This window comes from Castor canadensis, chromosome 13 (assembly GCF_047511655.1).
Source record: "Castor canadensis chromosome 13, mCasCan1.hap1v2, whole genome shotgun sequence".
NCBI lineage: Eukaryota > Metazoa > Chordata > Mammalia > Rodentia > Castoridae > Castor > Castor canadensis.
In genome coordinates, this window is record NC_133398.1 from 104,443,690 (window position 1) to 104,462,587 (window position 18,898).

At 41.4% G+C, this 18,898-nt stretch overlaps 2 protein-coding genes across 14 annotated transcripts in view; one reads left to right on the forward strand and one right to left on the reverse strand.

The window, feature by feature from the left end:
* Nucleotides 1–18,898, forward strand: part of LOC141415543 (uncharacterized) — a 340,659-nt gene that overhangs the window by 162,243 nt on the left and 159,518 nt on the right. For 4 of the 13 annotated variants that reach the window (XR_012440520.1, XR_012440522.1, XR_012440519.1 and 1 more), the window contains one exon: nt 231–17,207. The exons of 3 other annotated variants lie outside the window; for them this stretch is intronic. The gene's annotated coding sequence lies outside the window, so the exon portion shown is untranslated. Of the gene's footprint in view, nt 1–230; nt 17,208–18,898 lie in introns of those variants that run through there. 6 more of the 13 variants (XR_012440517.1, XR_012440528.1, XR_012440523.1 and 3 more) reach the window with 4 other exon arrangements.
* Nucleotides 2,535–4,163, reverse strand: LOC109678199 (spermatogenesis-associated protein 31E1-like; the record flags this gene model as incomplete). The annotated part of the gene is made up of 1 exon (XM_074052389.1): nt 2,535–4,163. A coding segment is annotated over one exon (1,629 nt), but the record flags the coding sequence as incomplete, so codon positions are not given.

The following is an 18,898-nucleotide window of genomic DNA, read 5'->3' on the forward strand; positions in this document are numbered from 1 at the left end:
GAAGGCAGGTTACAGTTGGGGAGGGTAACATGCACCTGTGCATCTGTCCTATGACTGCCAGTGCCACACTGCAAGTTCCATCTTGGCCATTGGTCTACAGAGAGAGGAAAGCAGGGTGTCACTGCCATGACTTCTAGGCTGAGCTAAGAAGGGCGGGCGGGGTGCATCACCATCCCAGCCTCCATCAGAAAGTACAGGGGCTCCTGAGACATGCGTTGTCTTTTCCTCAGCAGGAAATACAAGGGCAAGATCCCTTCAATTCTGATCCTGCCTGCACCCTCTTCGTGACACATGGAGGTACGTGGCCCACGGGTTCCTTTGTTCGCTTGCTCCACAGCTACACAAGTTCAAGGTAGAGGTAGAGGGAAAGTTTTGGGAGGTGGGTTGACAAAGACTCTGGATTCGGATCTGTTTTGGTTGGCAAATCCTGACAAATCCAAAGACTTTCTACAGTTTGTTCCTGTAGTGACTGCATGATAGACACTTAAGGGGCAATGAGGGTATTTATAGTGAGGATGAATCCTCAGTGCCACTGTCTTCTCCCTGTGTGCCCCATTCCTTTTAGAAGCTGCTCTGAGGAAGGCCAGAGGCTGACTCTTCCCTACACCCAGCATGATGCAGAGAAGCTCATCCCTCTTACGGGAGAAAACATATTTATTAGGAAACAGTATATGTCTTGGTAAAGAGTCATTAGCATACAGCAGATTTGTTTATGTGAGGAGATGAGAAAGCTTTTCACAGCAGGAGAGTTGTGAGAAACAGGATCTGGTTAACCACACACGACATCTTTCTAAAGCCACCATGTTGGGTAATTGAGAAGGTGGCCCTAGGCACCTGCCCCACCTGGCCTATGCTGAGAGTTACTGGGTGGAGACACAGGGTCTCTGGGCAGCATGTTCTATTCTGCCCTGGTCTGTGGTCCATCTGTTCCTCATAAGGTGACTGTGGCCCTTGTGAGTGTCCTGGTGACAATAGCACGTATTCGTCATCACTCGACTTGGCCCTGGGTCACGAGGATTGCTGTAGTAGTAATGTCTGCCCAGGAGGGCCTGGGGTTTCTCTTTACACCAGCACAACTCTGATGAGCCACTTCGATGCTACAGCCCCAGCTTGTCCATTATGATCTGCTCAACGACCTTCGTGAGCACCCGAGCTTCAGCCTCCCCACCATCCATGAAGTCTCTGCTTGTGACAGACCCTCGGCTCTGGGTACTGGATGATGGGTGCTCATGTTTTGGCTGGGAGTCTTCCTGACCTTTGCCTTTTGTATTAATGTTAAAGTATTGCAAAATATTCTTCATCTTCCTTTTGATAGGGCTTTCTGGATGACCCTGTCCATTCTGTGGCAGGAATGGGGATGACTTCCTCCCAGTGGCAACGATTTCCCTGACCTTAGCATAGGGGCTCAACCCCCCAGCTTGGGAGGACCTCACTGCTGCAAAACTTTCTTCCTGTTGTCCTTGTGTCAGCCTCCCACAGTGTTTTCTCCTATCAGGGTCATCTGACATCTTTGTGTTCTTCTTTCCTGTAACCTTAACTCTGGTGAGATGTGGTTCCTGCTGGACCAGCCTGTGCACTTCCTTCTTGAAGTGGTCACATGGATTCTGAAAAGTGACCACATTGCTGCTAGAGGTGCACTGGGAACTGGATAAAGAGGACTGAGAATGTGGGCTATCTGTGGTGGGGAGCACGTTTACTTGGCAATCCGAACGGATGCCAGGGGCCATGCCCTGTGACTCCTTCGCTAACTCCATCTCCTGTTGAGATTCAAACACCTTAACTACGTGTGCTTTCAGGTTTGCATCTACAGGGTTCTGCCAAATAGAAAATCTAGTAGGGGAGGAGATGTTACTGGTCCCTGGCACCTCTGAACCCTTCAGTTCCAAATTTATGATTTGGGAGTTTGCCATCTTACTGGTTTCCATGTTCACGTCCGATGCAGGGGACAGCTTGTCCTCCACCTGCACTATCTCTTTGGTCACTGAAGGTTGGGACCCTGATTGGATCTCCAGCAATGTCAGGTTCAAGCCTGTGTCTCCTGATGCCTCATTAGCTCTCTCTTCTAGTAGATCATGCCTGTACATTGCTGTGCTCAGACCTGGCTCAATACTGCCTATCCCAGTTCCCAGGACAGTCCTACTCAGCTGGATTCTGTTCTTCAAATTGTAGGAGCTGAACTGCAAGAACAAGCTGTCCTCCTGTTCATGAGGATGGGCTTCTGCCAGCACACATTGTCCACCAGATGGGGTCACAGTCTCTGCCTTCTGCAGCTCTGCAGGTGTGTGGGCAGGGAACTGATTCTGCAGGGTAGCTAGTGACATTTTTCTTATCACCTTCTCTTTTCAAACTTTCTGAGGAAGTTCTTCCAGGAAATTGGCCACCTTTGCAACATAGTCACCTGAGGAAGGAATGGCAGGCTGTGGAAAGGGTGAGGCTGGAGCCTCACTTAAATTGACATTCATTGACTCAAGGACCTGAAGGTGTGGATCCCATCTGTGCCTCACTCGGTACCTTATGATATCTGTTTCTAGCAGCTAGCGACTTTTGGGATCAAGGAAGGAAAGCTCCTGGGAGGTGTTCACCCTGGATGGCTGACCCTCACTGGGTGCCTTATGTATGGGTTTCATGTGGGTGTTGGACTTGGGAAAATCATGGTTGGTAGCAAGCCAGGATTTACGCACACACAGAGGGATCATGCCTTCCTTCATTAGCTCCAACTTCCTGCTCAGGTGGACTTGCAGGATTTTTTCCAGATATTCCTTGTTTGGGTTTGTAGATAAGTGAGTACCTGAGTGACACTTCCCAGGCCTCAGCAAGCAGTGTTCTGATTCTTCCATCAGGTTCTTCAGTGATGGGCTCCCTGTACTCCAGTGTAGATCTTCTGGGTTCTTCCTTAAATCTTGCCTGTGAACCTTGCTTGGGTCGACTAGTTTGAATGTCACTAGACTTTTCTTAGATGATCTTCCAGAGTATGTGGACCCCACCTTCTGTATACCCTTGCTACTCTCACCAGTGAGATCAGAAGGCTTGATGGGCTGGAAGGGCCCATGCTTGTCCTTTGCTTGGCACTCATACTTCTCTGGGAATTTGTCCTCAGGCTGCTTCAGCTCCTGGGATGCCGGGAATCTGATGGGAGGGCAGTGCTGCTGCTCATCTCTGATGATGCTGTCTTGACTCTGCTTCTCCTCCTTGTGTTCCTGGAGCTCAGTTTTATCAAAATAGTCAGGAAGTATGGGGGTTGACTTGGTGGTGTGGGTGTCCTGACTGCCTGTGGGATGGTTGAGAGTGGGTTGCCTAATGGCTTCCTGAGAGTTTTGGAATTTAGAGGCTAAAACCTTCTTCCATTTCAGTTGTTTCTGCCAGGGACATTCCAGATTCTGGTCTTCATTTGGGGTGAGTGATTGTGCCTTATGCTGGGACCTAGAGGAAGTTATTATACAGGACCTAATCTGGGATGAAGAAGGTGGTTGGCTTGGGGAAGAACATGTCTGTATCTGAACCACTGATGGTGACATGCTTTGCCTCCAAAGTTGGGGTTGGGCTACTTCCTGGGGTAATTGCTCAGCACAGAAAAGCTGTGGAGGTCCTTCAGCCTGATGTTGAACTGGGAGGGAGTTCGAGACTTTGTTGAACGCAACAGCTTTAGGTTGGGCAGAAGAAGACCTGTTATGGACCCAGGCGGTAGCCACCAGGGACTCACTGTGCAGAGAGGGTGGACCCCAGAAAAGCTGGATGCATTTCTCTTGCACTATATTCCCCAGGTCTATGGAATAAGAGTGCTGTTGAGAACTGGGAAGTGCCTGTGGTCTCCCTTTCCTGGTCCAGAAGGAATTTGACCCAGTGTTTTGTGGGTTACCTTTTAACTTCACTAGGTTACCTGGAGAATCCAGGGGATAGTCTGGGTTTGTTGGCTGGAAAAATGACCCTTTTTTATCTGTTTTCTCCCACAGTTTTAGATCTGCTCTTTTGGTGATCAGTGACTCTAGATGTTTCTGGACATTTGGTTCTAAGAAGGAGAGCCCCCCAGCCTCTGTCTGCCAGTGTGTGGGGTCTCCCAAGGTGGCTTCAGGTGGTAGGGGAGACAGACATTCTTGGTGGTTTTTTTCATGTCCCCAGGTAGGGAAAAGTAAGGCCTTGGCAGTTGCCCACCACCAGAAGAGTATAGAAATGGGATGGTTTCAGGGGTCAAGGCCTGAGTTGTTTCTAATTATGGATGTCAGATATGAGGTACCAGGACCAGAGCTCTGGGGCACAGTACCCAGTGGGATTCTTTTCAAGTCAGACTGGTCTTCTTGATGTTCTACTGAGAGGGGAGAGACCAGAGGCAGTTGGCCCTGAGTCAGAGGAGCCTGGGAAGGCAATGGTGAGAAGGTGTTTGAAAAAGGATTTCCCATACTCTGCCTAGGTGTCCGTTGCTCTGTTGCAGGCCTTGTTCTCAACACTTCACTTGTGGTATCAGCATGTAACAGTTCATGCAAACCTTCTTTGTTACGGAGTTTCTCTAGACAGCTACAGGAGACAGGAGGCACAAGAAGAAGCCAGGTTGGCCAGGGGTGGGCACCTGAAGCCCTAGGCCCCTGCACTGCTTAACATGTTCACTTCAAAAGCCCTTTCCCTCCCACAACCCAGAACAGTAGTCATATCTCACTGCACCCTTGAATCTGTTGCCAGATAAGCTCTAAGCCTGGGATCACATCATTGGTTTCAGTAGGAAGATGGGAGAAAGAAGTGGCAAATACTTTACCTTTGCAAAATAAGAACCAGATTCTGAATTTCTTCTACTTTTCTGATACAATCTCTAGTCACTGGAAAAGAAGATTGGGTTATGGTGAAAAAGGAGTAAGTTGGAGTATTCCAGAAAGAGGAGTGGAATGTCCCTCAGAGAACATGACTATAGTTTCTGGATCCCAAATATCAGTGTCCAAGGCCTTTGGCAGTGTTAAAAAGGCACTCAGGGTGAGAGAGGGCATAATTGATCATTTACAAAGTGCTCCACCTCCACAATTCACCATTGCCTTCATAACCTCCTTGTATGGGAGAAGGGACATGCTGTCTCAAAGAGGAATGGGCCTATGGAAATGAAAGTGTTTGTCCACTGGTGAACCTCGAGATCCCACCCGCAAATCAAATTGCCCATCTCACTCACTATTGGGACACAACTGTCACAGAGCCCATCTCAGGTTTGCCATTCACAGACCCTCAAAATATTTGTGTTCCAATTTCCTTCTCAGGAGCCTCTCTCTGAGGGCTTCACAGCTGCCATCCTAAGAGACCTGGCACTGGTTGCTTAGGAACAGGAGACATCAAATGTCAACTCTGGGGAGGAAGCATAGAGCCTACCTTTCAAGTTTCCAGTTTTCTTCCTCTTTTTGTTCGGGCCCCACTTCACCTGATGCTAAAAGACAAGAAAGTGAAAAGCTGGGGCTCCATTCTCCCTCTTTTCTCTCTAGAAAGCTGTATACTCCCTGTTCTGGATAATGTGACATTGTGCATTTATTGAAGAGAGCTCTGTGTCTTTCCTTTCCTTTGGCTCATTTTTGTTTTCGTTTTTTTTTTTTTTTGGCTCATTTTTAATGTGGGTAAAACTGTTTTCTGTCTGTCTTCCTTGCAACACACAAGTGGGATTTCTTTGTGAGATCTACCATGGGTGTTCTCTGTCATTGTCCCTCTGCTCAGGAGCACAGACTTAGCCTTGCAGTTGCCTCTCAGCTCCCAATTGGGGTCTGATCCCTGAGGCCATAGACTATTCCATCTTCTGATGGGAGTCTCAGCACAGCCCTCAGAATGACCCCAACAGAGAGAAAACACATGGCTCAAGGCTCTTCCCATTAGAAGTGAACTGATGTTCAGGCCATGGGCTTCCCCCAAAGTACCCAACTGTGAGGAATCCAGCCCTTGGACACTGAGCTGCAGTGAGTGACTTCAGCCTGATACCTGCAGCATACTACATAGATGGTCTTAGAGCTCATGTGCATGACCCAGTGCCCACACTAGCCCTGCCCAGACCTACCAGTCACTAGGAGAAGAATGCTCTGTTCCTCAGATTTCCCCTCTGACATCATTCCTACTACTTGATTAAGAAAAATGAAAACAGTACCGAAAAAGAGATCCCCATCGTCTTTTTGGTTGTTCTATGCAGGTTTCTTACCTTCTTCCGGTTCTTCTTTTCCCCAGCTGGTGGTGAAGATGGATTACTCTCAAGGCAAGGCAATAATAGTAAGAAAAGCCCCAGTCCACACACAAAGGCAAGGATCATATCCATTGCCCAGGTGGTGGAGCTGGGGTTCAGCCATGTCTCACAAATGCTATTCAGAAAAAAGAGAAAATTCTCCATCATCTGAATCGCACTGTTGCTCTCAGGCAACTGAGCTCAGGGAGTTCACTTTGGGAGTAGGCTCTAGGTTACAGGCCTGCATCACAGAGCTGTGGCTTCCTCATCACAAAGTGCTCCTGAGGAGGGGTGCAGGGTGATGTAAAAAAGAGGCTGCACCAGTGCCTCCCCCCAGTCTAGCATATCATCCCTACCTTTATGTCCACCTGATCAACCTGTCAAAGATGGACCTTAGTTCGTTCTTGTTCTTTCCCCCTTGAGCCCAGACATTAGGTGCTTTCTTGGCAATCTCTTCTGGAAGTCTACCTCTTTCATAGTTTTTGTATCTCTGGCTCGTCTCTGGAATATTTTTTGTTCATGTGGTTTTGTATTCTCAAGATCTCTGTGTGAACTGCAAATCTCACAAGTAATATATTCATTCCTTGCATCCACTCATACGTGAAAAATAAATTTCTTTTACATTCATGTAGCTTTGTGAAGTCTTTAAAATTTTAATAATTTTTATCTCATTTTATTATCTTCAGGTACATGGTCTGAAATAAACTTAATACTTTCTTCCTAATTCATGTGGCTAAATAAATACAAAAATTAAACCTCCAAAGTATGTTTTTGAATGTTTTCAATATTTTGCTTCTAATAAAAATGCAGAAGAACCTTTTGAAACCACACTCATACACACACTTTCACAAATGAATCCTATGTTTGAAAATCTGAGAATGAACTATTTCTTGCAATTCAAACATGTTCTCATAGTATTTTTTGCAGCATGCTCTATGCAAGCAGCAAAACTTTCCATCTTTGTTGCTCTGGGAATGTAATTTTCCTTACATATTAAAGGATTTACTACATATGGAATTTCTGATTGACATTTTTATTTCTTGTTTTTTTCTTTGTTTATACAACCTCACTCTCCTGCTTCCATTGGTCTGATTGGGGTACTGCTGTTGATCTTACTGTTGCCCCTTGTACATGAAGAGATGTGTTCCTCTGCTGCCTTTTGGATTCTTCATCTTTCCCTACTTTGAGTGTGATATATCTAAGAATGGATACATTTACTCTAGTTTTACTAGAGCAGCCATTGAATCTACAGATCAGAGTTTTCCATTAAATTTCAGCCATTATTTCTATAAATATTTGTTCTCTCCCCCCCACCCCCTGTCTTTTCTCCTGAATTTCTTAGATTCATTCTACTCCTGATGGGATTCTTAATGATGATGTTCTAAGAGTCTGGCCTTATTTGCTGAATGGATGTTGGCTCCAGTGTGTTGTCTGGTTTTATTCTGTGGCTATACTTGCAGGCTCTTGATTCTGTTTCATTGATATGGTATCCATTTTTTCTCTACGATTACATTGTCTTGATTGCTGTTGCTTTATAGTAGTCTTGAAGTCAGATATTGTCAGTCCTACACTCCCTCCCTCGCATTGGTCTTCTGCAATACTGGTTGGGCACTTCTAGGACTTTTCCATGTCCCTATGAACTTTAAAATCAGTTTTTCAGTATCTCCAAATATCTTGGTGGAATATTGTGGGATTGTATTAAATCAATAGAGCAATCGTGGGAGCACTGACATCTTAAGGATATCCTGTCTTCCTATCCATGTGAACATGAACCATCTCCAAACTAATTTTTTTATTTCTATGATGTCTTCATCACAGTTTTATGGCTTCTTCATACCATGGGTATTGAACAAATTTGAGGTTCCTTCTTAAGCTGAGTATTTAATGTTGGGGATAATATTAGTGATATTATGTTCTAGATTTCATATTTCACTTGTTCATTCACATTATGTGAAAAGTTATAGGTTTTTGTATATTAATCTTTTACCCTTCATCTTCACTATAATTCTTTCACTCTGAAGTTATGGTTGATTTTGTTGGATTTTCTGTGTAGCCAATCTGTCATCTTAAAATAAAGACAACTTTATCTCTCTCAATTCTGTGTATCTTAATTTCTTTTTTGTGTCTTTGTCCATTGGTTTTCATTTCCTGTGTAATATTGAAAAAATGGTGAAAAGTGAATTCTCTGCCTTGTTTATGACCTTAGCTTGAAAGCTTTGAATTCCTCATCATTCATGTCACCATCTTATAGATGTTCCTAATTAAGCTGTGGATCTTTCCCCTTAATTCAGGGCAAAATATCAGTGAATGTGGAATTTTTCACATGCTTTTGTTCTGCATATACAACCATGAGCATTTGATTTTTCTTTTTTATTCTTGGCACTAGTGGCATATGAGCTCAGAGCCTTGTGCTGGGCAAGTGTTCCACCTCTTGAGCAACACTTCCAATGTGAGTGTTTTTTCTAATGACTGTTGATTGATTACATTGACTATTTATGTGTGCTTAACTAGTTTTTCATACCAGAGGTCAATGCCACTTTGTTGTTCTGAATACTTTTAAAATTTATTATTGGCAATTTTTTGCTAATGTTCTGTTGTTTGTTAGTCATCTCTGTTCTTGACAGAACCTGGTCTATAGTTTCCTGTTCTTACCATATTTTTGTCTCATTTTGATATTAGAGCAAAGGTGGCTTGATAGAAATTTAGTGTGTAGTATTTCTGGGCTCTCTGCCAAGAAAAAGAAAGGCAAAAAGTACATCTTAAGATTTGGTCACAGCTCTAAAAAGAAGCTGAAAGTAGCATACTCTCTGAGAACAGTATTTTCTGGTAATGTGCAATGGCTATTGAAAGTGGAGCCACTGTTCAAGACCTACCGGACATGGTGTGCACTGACCTCTAGTTATAAAGGATTGTGTGCATAGCCTATTTCCTAGCCTCAATTTATTATAGCAGACCCTTACTCTAAATAAGTGGTATGTGAATTTACAACAAGACTCTGGCTTTGCCAACAGTTTATGGAATCCCATGCAGTAGATGAGGTTGGGCCCATTTACTGTGAAACTGGCTCTCCATCCCAGGTTGCCATCCCAGTATATGGGATCACAAAAGTGGAAGAGAGAGAGGTCCCCCATACCTCAAAATATATTTGGATCCTGAAGGGGAACTAAATGCTTAGTTTGCTGCTTCAGTACAACCAGCCACTGTATCTGGCTTGAGAGGGGGAGAAATCAGAAGCAAATGGGCAGAATTATAAATGACTTGTGGCACCTCTTGAGCCATGGCCACTGGATATTTCTTTTGACAACTGGACAGTGAAACAAGGACTTCCATTATAGGTAGCACAGTGGCAAGTAGAACAGTGTTCTCTATGGGGAAGATATGTCTGTAGACTCACAATGAGGTAATGAATTTGGGAATGGTGGCATGAACCAGGGGCAAAAGTGACTTGATACCATGTATCCAATCACATAAAGATCTGCACAAGTAGAAATATGGAAAGTGATACATTGACTATCCTGCAGGCCCTTGCCCAGACCCAGGCAGCAGACCTGGCCTGTGGGTACATAGGAAGTTCTGTAGAAACTGGTAAATGGAATAAAACATAGCTGAGGGGGTAGGATTGTCTCTAAAATACAAAGATTCATTGGTGCCCCAACCCAATGACAGTTCTGTTCACATCTCTAGCCTATACTTTAACCCACATCCAGGAATAGATACACCTAGCTTTCCCATAAATATGGGGCCACCAGGTTTATCATATTGATACTGTGCCATGCAGTAAAGCGCATCAATGTGCTGTAATCTGTGTAGACACAGCTACCGATCTTAATTTAGTTTCCCTAGCAGGAAACCTAATCATAACAGCACTATCTAAGGACTTGGAATCTAGTGAAATGCATGGGGATCTGAAAAGGATTTACAGTGAATAAGGCACCCAGTTTGCAGGTCATGTATTCCTCAGACAGGAAGGTTGGCCAGCTGGACTGAAGTCCTTGGAGATGCATTAATAAATGTAAATACTCGTAAATCCAATGCTCCTGCTACCTGTCTAAACGTGGGAGCTCTGTCCCTTTTCCCACAGACCATCCAGGTGCAAAACTGCCAGAGTTGATTCTGGCATTAAATGCAGGGTAAAGGACAGTTCAGTGGGGCTCACGTGGGTTGTCACTGTGGTGATGGGTCAGCACTTTTGTGACACAAGTGGAGGAACGGCTAGTCCTCCTGTTTTGTCCTCATTGATTGTATTGGAATGTGGAATTATGTTCATAGATGATACCACACGTGGGCTAAAAAAGGACATCAGGGTGACTCCTTCTTGTCTGGTATGCCATTCTGCCTTTAGGTTTAGGAATTGCTCATGGACACCATCCTGCTGGCCAACAGGTATGGGATGCTTCATGACATTTGTCGGTAGCTGCTGCTGCCATGGTCTCTAACAGAAAGGCTGTCACCTTGCTGTATGGTGTAGATCAACCTTTGCAAGACCCTGCTAATCATTTCTTTTCCATCCATTTCTGCAGTCATTTACGGACTTTGTATCCTTTTTTCCATGGGAACGTTGCTATTATCAAGAAAACAATTGAGTGTACATCTTAGATATCACAAGTGTCGTGTAATGCATGAAAACCCTACAATAATGCCTCATCTGATAATGTCATCCTATAGGAATAATGGTAAGTCATTGGTTTGGTTCTGGTAGAACAAAACTCTTTGTTAATGTATCTGTGTTATTGTTCCCTATCTCTTTGTGCATGTGCCTCTATCTCAGGGTGCATTGTGGGAGTGGGGGGACACGTGAGAGAGTAAGAGCCTGTTACAACGGGTGGAATTTGTAGCTTCAGCTTGACATGACTGAAGTCACCTTGAGTTGTAAGGACCATGATTTCTCCAGAGTAACCCTTCTTGGTTTTTCCTGCATAGATTACAGGGAGCTATTATTAAACAAAACCATTAGAGTGTTACGTGGAGCTTCCAAGATCCTTCTTCAAGGAATGTGTCTGACACTTTGATGTTAAAAGTCTGTTTTATCCTAACCCATGTATACTTCCTGTTTTTGACCCAAATTGTGGGGATCTAGTTGGTCTTGTTACCATAGGAGCACACTTCTGTCTATATGTCCTGCAATAAAAAATCCTGTGCAATTTTAGATCCATCTGCCTCTTGGTCTTTGGTCTCCTGGCTCTTTGGTGCTGGTTCTCACATGCCGGAACAAACCCTCAAATGACAGTAGAAGCCTAATACTTAGGGCTGGAACTGGTCTATGTTTGTTGAAAGTAAATAGGCTGTTTTCATGTAAATTCACACTGGTTTGTTATACAATGGAGCACATTTTTTTACAAACACATAAAAATATTTTTCAGTTCAAAATATTCATGTACTTTTTCCTTTGTCATGGTATAGTTTACAATTTAAATGGGATACGCCTCCTGTTCTCTGATCATTACATGATAAACAGGCACCACCTATTGACCGCCAGCCCAGCCATGACCCACATCAGTATGTTCCATGGCCCACCAAAGTGTCCAAGCTCTTCTGCATGTTTTGGAGGTTCACCAACTTTGCATGTGGGGAATGTAGCTTTGGTGGCAGCAGGTTCTCTCTGCCTTTGTCATAAAGGTGATACACAGGATGACAGGACTCAAGCTCTTGGATATACCTCACATTGCCCCGAGCAAGTTTCAGGCTGCTTGGCATTCATTGAGTGCTCCACAGGAGTTGGTCCTGAGTTCAAATGTTTTTCTTCTTTACCTTGCTATGTGAGGGTAAGCATGCAAATAAACCACAGCTCCCCTGGTGAGTGAGCTGGCTCCCATTGTGGCTGACAGAGAAGGACAGGAAACAAGGGAAGTCATCTACAAATTCACTCTGGTTCAAGGAGACTAGGCCATTTCCTAAGGAGATTTGACTTGGTTTACACAACTGATTGGAAAATGATGGAGGATGAAAATGGTTGGGGAATATTCAAATGCACATTTGTGTTTGGATGAAAAGTTGATATTGATCTCCTTTTGGTTCTAATATTGGCATACAAGCTTTAAGTTCACCTAGGCTTTAAAGATCTTCCCCCAAGTCATGAACTAGAAGTGGATTCTGGTTTTTCTTGAAAATCCAATAATTCCTTTCCTCCATGCCTGTAGCTTCAGCTAACACCTGCAAGTAGAACATCCATTACACCCTCAGCCCTAACTTGAAAGTGTCACCTTTATCAGGAATCATTAAATACACCACAAACCCACCATGTGTGAAATTGAACCCATGATCCCACACTTGTTCCTTTGGTGTAGGCTATTAGTGTCTCACCATTTGTGCCAGAAGGGCCCAGTCACCCCTGACATCCTTGCCCCTCAGTATCCCATCACTCTGGTATTCTCCTAAGGCTGTGTCAAGTGCAGCCATGCCAGGCTTTTCCCTGACGTCATCCAAATCCAAGTGGCCTGTGATTCTTGACTTCTGCAGGAGACACTGAGATCCACCCTTGTCTCCCACTTGAACAAAGGTTGTCTTTACACATGCTTATCAGGCTGTTAATCCCCTTCTTAGTACATTGTACTTGTTCATGAGCTAAAGGGAAAGACTCTAAATAAACCACCACAGCCTTTCAGGATGAAGTATAAACCTCACTTCCAGTATGATTCTTCAGTTATACAAATAGAAAGTTATTTTTATAGATTCTCTATATATGAGTGTATAGGTTTTGTGTGTGTGTGTGTGTGTGTGTATACAATCCCAATACAACATATATAGACATTAATGTGGTTATATGTACATACATATATGATTCCTACACAGTTGATATTGTATACATGTGTATACACATATATATGCACAAGGACCACTAAATTTTTTATTAAAATATACATAGTTTAGAGTCTGAAGCATTGTTTAAATCTACTATATATTCTTTGGTCACAGTGGAAATTATAAAACTCAGGATATATTCTGGTTCTTGTCTAATTGGTCATTCTGAGATATGTGCTTCTGTTGAGTTCAGAAGTGAGACTAATTATCAGTAATGTCAGTAAATCTGGATTTACATGAGCCTATGCCTCTGCAGAGAAAAGCTACCTACTGTTTTCAATAATATTGGTGAAAATTATATTTTATTGAGTTAAATTTCACAGAACCTAAGATATTCCATTACATAGAGAATATGTACTTGACTATTTGGCGTCAAGTGCATTTACATGGTTGTGCAACAACTGCCTGTGTATATTTAGAAAACATTTTTATCATCCCATAAGGAGACACCATATTCATACATATTCTCCCCTGCTGGCAACAACAAATGACCTTTAAGGTTTGCTAATCTGACCTTCCAGCATAAAGGGAAAGTGGCAGGTGAGATCCATGTGACAGTTCCCACACCAGTTCTCACAAAATATAAATATCACCGTGCAGCATGCAAGGTTTGCTATTATCAATCCCCATCTCTAGAATTTATATTTTCAAGCAAGAAGTAAGTTATTAATACCTATGATACACAAAGTAGATTGAATATTTTTTGGTCCACATCACTTTTGTTAACACATGAATAGAGGCAATGGGAGTTGTGAGTGTTTCACATTTTGCTCATAATATCATGCTTTCTTCTCCTTGGATAAGGTGATTTCTAATTCTCCAGCTACTTACCATATATGCGTTATCTTCAAAATCCACTTGCAAATTGATTTCTCCATCAGTTGGGACTCTGAATATCCACTGGCCAATGATTATTGCTGCATAAAGGACTTGATCAATATTTGTTGTATGAATTAATTAATGAATAAAAAAACTGAGGGTACTACTTCAATCTGAATGACCTCCAACTTATCAAAGATATATTACATTACTTTCCAGACACTTAAGTGTGTGAATTTCTTGCAATTTACTCTTCACTTAATCCATTTAGGTGAATATAACTCAATTACTAAACATTAAATATTTCAAGCAATTTTATATCATGGAATAAATTAGAGTGTTTGGATTCACATGAGAGAATTCCTCTCTTCAAGCAAAGAAAAGAAATAAAGTTTTCATATTACCTCACAAGGAGTGTGTAAATAATTTATTGATAAGCCCAGTAAAATGTCAAACAAGAGTGCTGTGAGGGGTACAATGACACTTTTAGAAGGGCTTTAGAAATGATATCCCTCAGCCTGGGGTTGAAATGTAAGCATAGCAGATAGTACCTTATAAAGCCACAGAGGCACTTTAAGAAGTGGAAGGAAATTTGGTTAATCTATGACTTAAAAAAAATCTAGTAGCTTCAAATTGTTAGAGAAGTGTGGGTCACTGAGTTTGTGATAGGAAAGTAGACTCAGTGTTTTGGACTGGAGATGAAGCTTACTGAACAACCTGGGAGGAACCTTCTGTCCCTAGTACTTCCTAGCACAGCATTGACCCCTTAAAACAAATGTAAAAGTGCTACAGGCATACTTTACAGAGACTGCCTTTCTAAAGGCCAGGAGGGCCAGGTGAGGTACAATTACAAGGGAGGTGACCATTCCAGGGGTACCTAATAATCAGTTGTGTTGCTCCTGTGGGGTTTTTGTTTGTTTTTTGCTATTTTTCTGCTCTGGTTGAGGTCATCTCAAGGACAAAGAAATGCTGGGAAGGAGAGAAAAGCACAAAGTTCTTGGCTATCACATGGGACTGAGGTCACATGGTTGGAGCCTTCAGGTACCTTAAACATAGTTGATGACAACTATGTAGAGCGACTTTAAGGTGGCTTCTCTGAGCCCTCCTCTCAACTGTACCTTAGCTTGGCTGATGTCCTGTTTCCAGACTGCTTTGCCAAGGTTTATTGAAAATCCCACAAAGTCACTTTATTCATAATCTCCCTCCTTTGGTATCAAATCCCCAGAATCTACCTTCAACAAGAATCCTGTTAGCTCCAGTTAGCAAAAATTCACTTTTGCTTGGTGTCTACTCTTAATACTTTTCTATCCATCTACTTGCTTACTCTGTTCTGTGGATGTAAAAACCAATCTGATTTTGTTATTTTTAGAGTCCAGCCCGATCTCTCTCCCCTTTTTCAGCAGCCGTGAATAGTCTTCTTTACCCTTTTAACAAGTGGAATGAAAGAATTTTTCCTTTACTCTTCCTTTATCTCAGAGACATTTGTTTAATTGTGCAAAGAAGGTGAAAGAAATGTGGCAAAGATTCTGAATAGCAGAAGAAGATCTCCAGAGACTCAGGGCATTTAGGAAGTGATGAAGACATGCAATGTGAGATACTGTAAATAAGATTGCCTGAGAGCCAAACCTGGGAAGGAGGAGTGAACTGAAACTGAGGAGCTGTCCTTGCTTTGGTCCTGAGGGTATGTGTTCCTTTGGGCAGAGGGCCCCTGCCAGGTGACAATTGCCTGGAAATTAGGTAACAATAGTGGCAGCCCCAAAACCAACTTTCCCTGCTCTTCCGTGTTTGTGCACAGATGTTCTGGGTTAGCTGGTAGGTTTCCTTTTTCCTAAAAGTACAAGTTGTAGTAAGCCCAAGTACTTTATGTGTAAGGGACTAAGGAACCCTTCAAAGTCTAAAGAATCATTGAGATTCTCTAAGCAAGTACCTGGCACATCAAACTGAATTTATGTAAAGAGGGAAGACAGTGAAACTGATAACTAAGAGAAAAAGCAATATAGAGAAGAGTCACAGATTACCCAGCATAGAGTGTCATAGACAAGGATTTAAATACACCTGACCAATATATTCAAGTGTTAGAGAAAAGCCAGAGACAACACAGGAATTTATAAGAGAATTGGAGTCTATAAAAACCAAATGGATTTGAAAAATAAAATGTCCGATATCATGCCCTCATATGAATGTAAGAGTAAATTTTATTAGATTATTGAAATTAAGGTAGATTATTACAGAATACTACTGTACTGAAAAAATATGGTATAGAAAAAACTTGTCATAAATTACTAAACTATGCTCAAAATTTATCAGCTACATGTGATGGTGGTTCTAATAAGAAGGAAGGATACACAAAACTTCCTTGAGTAGTAAATAAACACTGTAGATAAAAATTCAAGAAGAGTGTCACTGATACTAGATAGTTTACACATTTCAGAAGAATAAGGCATTATATAACCCATTTACAAGGATGATTTCTCTGCATTTGAGTTCAGATTGCATTCCAGGTTGGATAGGAAAGGGGCAGAACTATTTTGCAGGACATATTGGCAAAGGTCTGATAGGCTGGGAGAAGTCATTATTTTTACTACCTAAGTTTCAATCTCTATGAAAATATCTTTCATTTTTCCAACACCCTGTTTATGGATAATATTGCAAAGTTATTATGCTTCATGTCAACATCTGGTTTCATATTGGATTTAGGAATGTATGATTGGTAATTTATACCCCTTGGACAGTAGACAGAAATGACACTATATCCTAGCGAATAGCCACCCATGCCACAACATATAATTTAGGCCAAGGGAAAGATTTCAGGTGACCTAAATACACAATCAACTTTGCAAGCTCTATAGTCCAATTTAATGTTTATTCAAAACAACAGCTACAAAACCAGGCTTCTTCTTCTTCTACTTTTGTGCTGAGATGTTCTGTGTTGGCTGCTAGGTTTCTTTGTAAGTATTTTTCTAAAATTATATGCTGGAATCAGCCTCCATGCTTCATGTATCAGAGAGGAAAGAACTCAAAGTAGAAGAAAACTTTGAGACTCTCTAAGAAAATGCTTGACATACTGTCAAACTGCAGTCAGATGAAGAAGAAAATACAACTGATGACTAAGAAAAAAAAAACAATATATAAAAGGCTCACAGATGACCCATTCTGGAATATAACAGACAAGGACCTTAAAAATCCTGTCCTATATATGGAAGAGTTAGAGAAAATCTGAGACAAAACAGGATTTTATAACCAAATTGAAGTCAATAAAAACCAAATGGATATTCTAGAGGTGAAAAATACAATATTGGATATCATGCCCACAGACACGTGAAAGAGCAAATGTTATTAGATTGTTGAAAAAAGAAGGTAGATTAATTTAAAAAAAATAACCAAAATGGATCACAACAGAAAAAAAAAGTAGAGGAAAAACTCAATCATAAATTATTTAGGACATGCTCAAAATTTCTCAGCTATGTGTGATTATAGTTCCAACAGGAAGGAAGAAAAAGAATGAAACAGAGACAGTATGCAAAGAATTTGAAGAGATAATTGGTTAAGTGTGCTCAAGATCTAATAAACAGCTTTAATCCAGAGGTTCTTAGAGAACCTGAAATAGGATTTTTAAAAGTATTATTACCATAATACTTGTTAGAAAACTGTTAAGAATCAATAACAAGCTGGACTTATTGGTGGTTAGCACCTGTAGTCTCAACTACTCTGGAGGCTGAGGCAAGATTGTTTAAGACTCAAGAGTTCAGTGCCAGACTGGGCAACATAGCCACACAGAGTCTCAAGGGAAAAAACTACCAAGAACAGCAAAATCAATGACAGAAAATATCTTAAAAGCAGCTGCAAAATACTTATGCAAGAAATTGAAGTAGTTCCTATCTTTCTCACTACTTAAAAAAACTTTAAACTGCCAATACAAATGTAACCTTCTCATTTAAAAACTGTCAACATTCTACTAGAAAATTCAAAATCAATATTTAAAAGACTTTGTTCTCAATAAATAAAATGTTTAAATTTTTGAGGTGGTTTTACTCATATGATATGGATTTTTGTGTAGGATCTGTGTTGAGTGATTTATTTGAAAGAGATAGTAAAAATAGAAAGCAAAGATGCTTCCAGGTGAAAAATAATGAATATGAACTTTCAAGGAAGTGTTCAGCAGAAAAAGCAAAAATTTTTCATCAGAAGTGGAGGAAGCAACTGGGTCTCCAGAGCACCTGGACAGTTGGAGCTAAGGAGTTAGTTTTCTGATTTATTGAACGAAGCACTACTATAAATTAAGCATTTACATTTTCACTGGAAGAGCACAGCTCTGTAAATTAAGCTACTCGAGAATGTGGGTTCACTTTCAAGATAATATGCTCTGCATGGAGAGAGAGGATGACATGTTCCAAAGTTCACTGGATCAGCTCCTGTGCACATTGCCCAGGCCCAGTGCAGTGAGATGTTTCACCTCCCTTTTAGTCCTTTTTGATTTGTGAATTACATTTTTTAAAGTCTCAGTTACATTAATAATGTTTCAGGGAAAAGTAGATTTTCTACAAATAAACCCATTTCTATGTCTTATGTATGTCCTTTCATTATCCTGGGGGTGACAACTGCAAAGTGAATCATGAATTTGATGAGAACAGTGGGGACAAAGCTGGAATGCAGACACCATGGACAGCATGTCTCCACACTTCCCAGGTACTTTAGAGGGTCATTCTCCCTTGATAAAGTCAGCCACTTCAAAGGAAACAGAGACAAGTCATGAAGTCAGAGCCCTTGACATGTGCCTAAATATATGAGATCACTTCACCTCCTAAATCCAACACATTCTACAATTTCTTTTCTACAAACCACTCAATTTTGAATATTTAGGGATCTGTTTGGTGCTCCAGTTGTTACTGTAGAATGACTTTAGTGGATAAACTCTTAATTAGCTTTCAAAAATATTTATGCTTAATTATCTTGCACTATAGAAATAGCAAGTATCAGTCTGTCTATATTATATTATTAAATATTATTCAACTCTTTGTTGCAGTAGGTTAGTTTGCATTGCATATAGAACTTTATACAACTAGAATCCTATGAGAGACATTATTTTTTGCCTGACTTCTTTCACCCTGCATA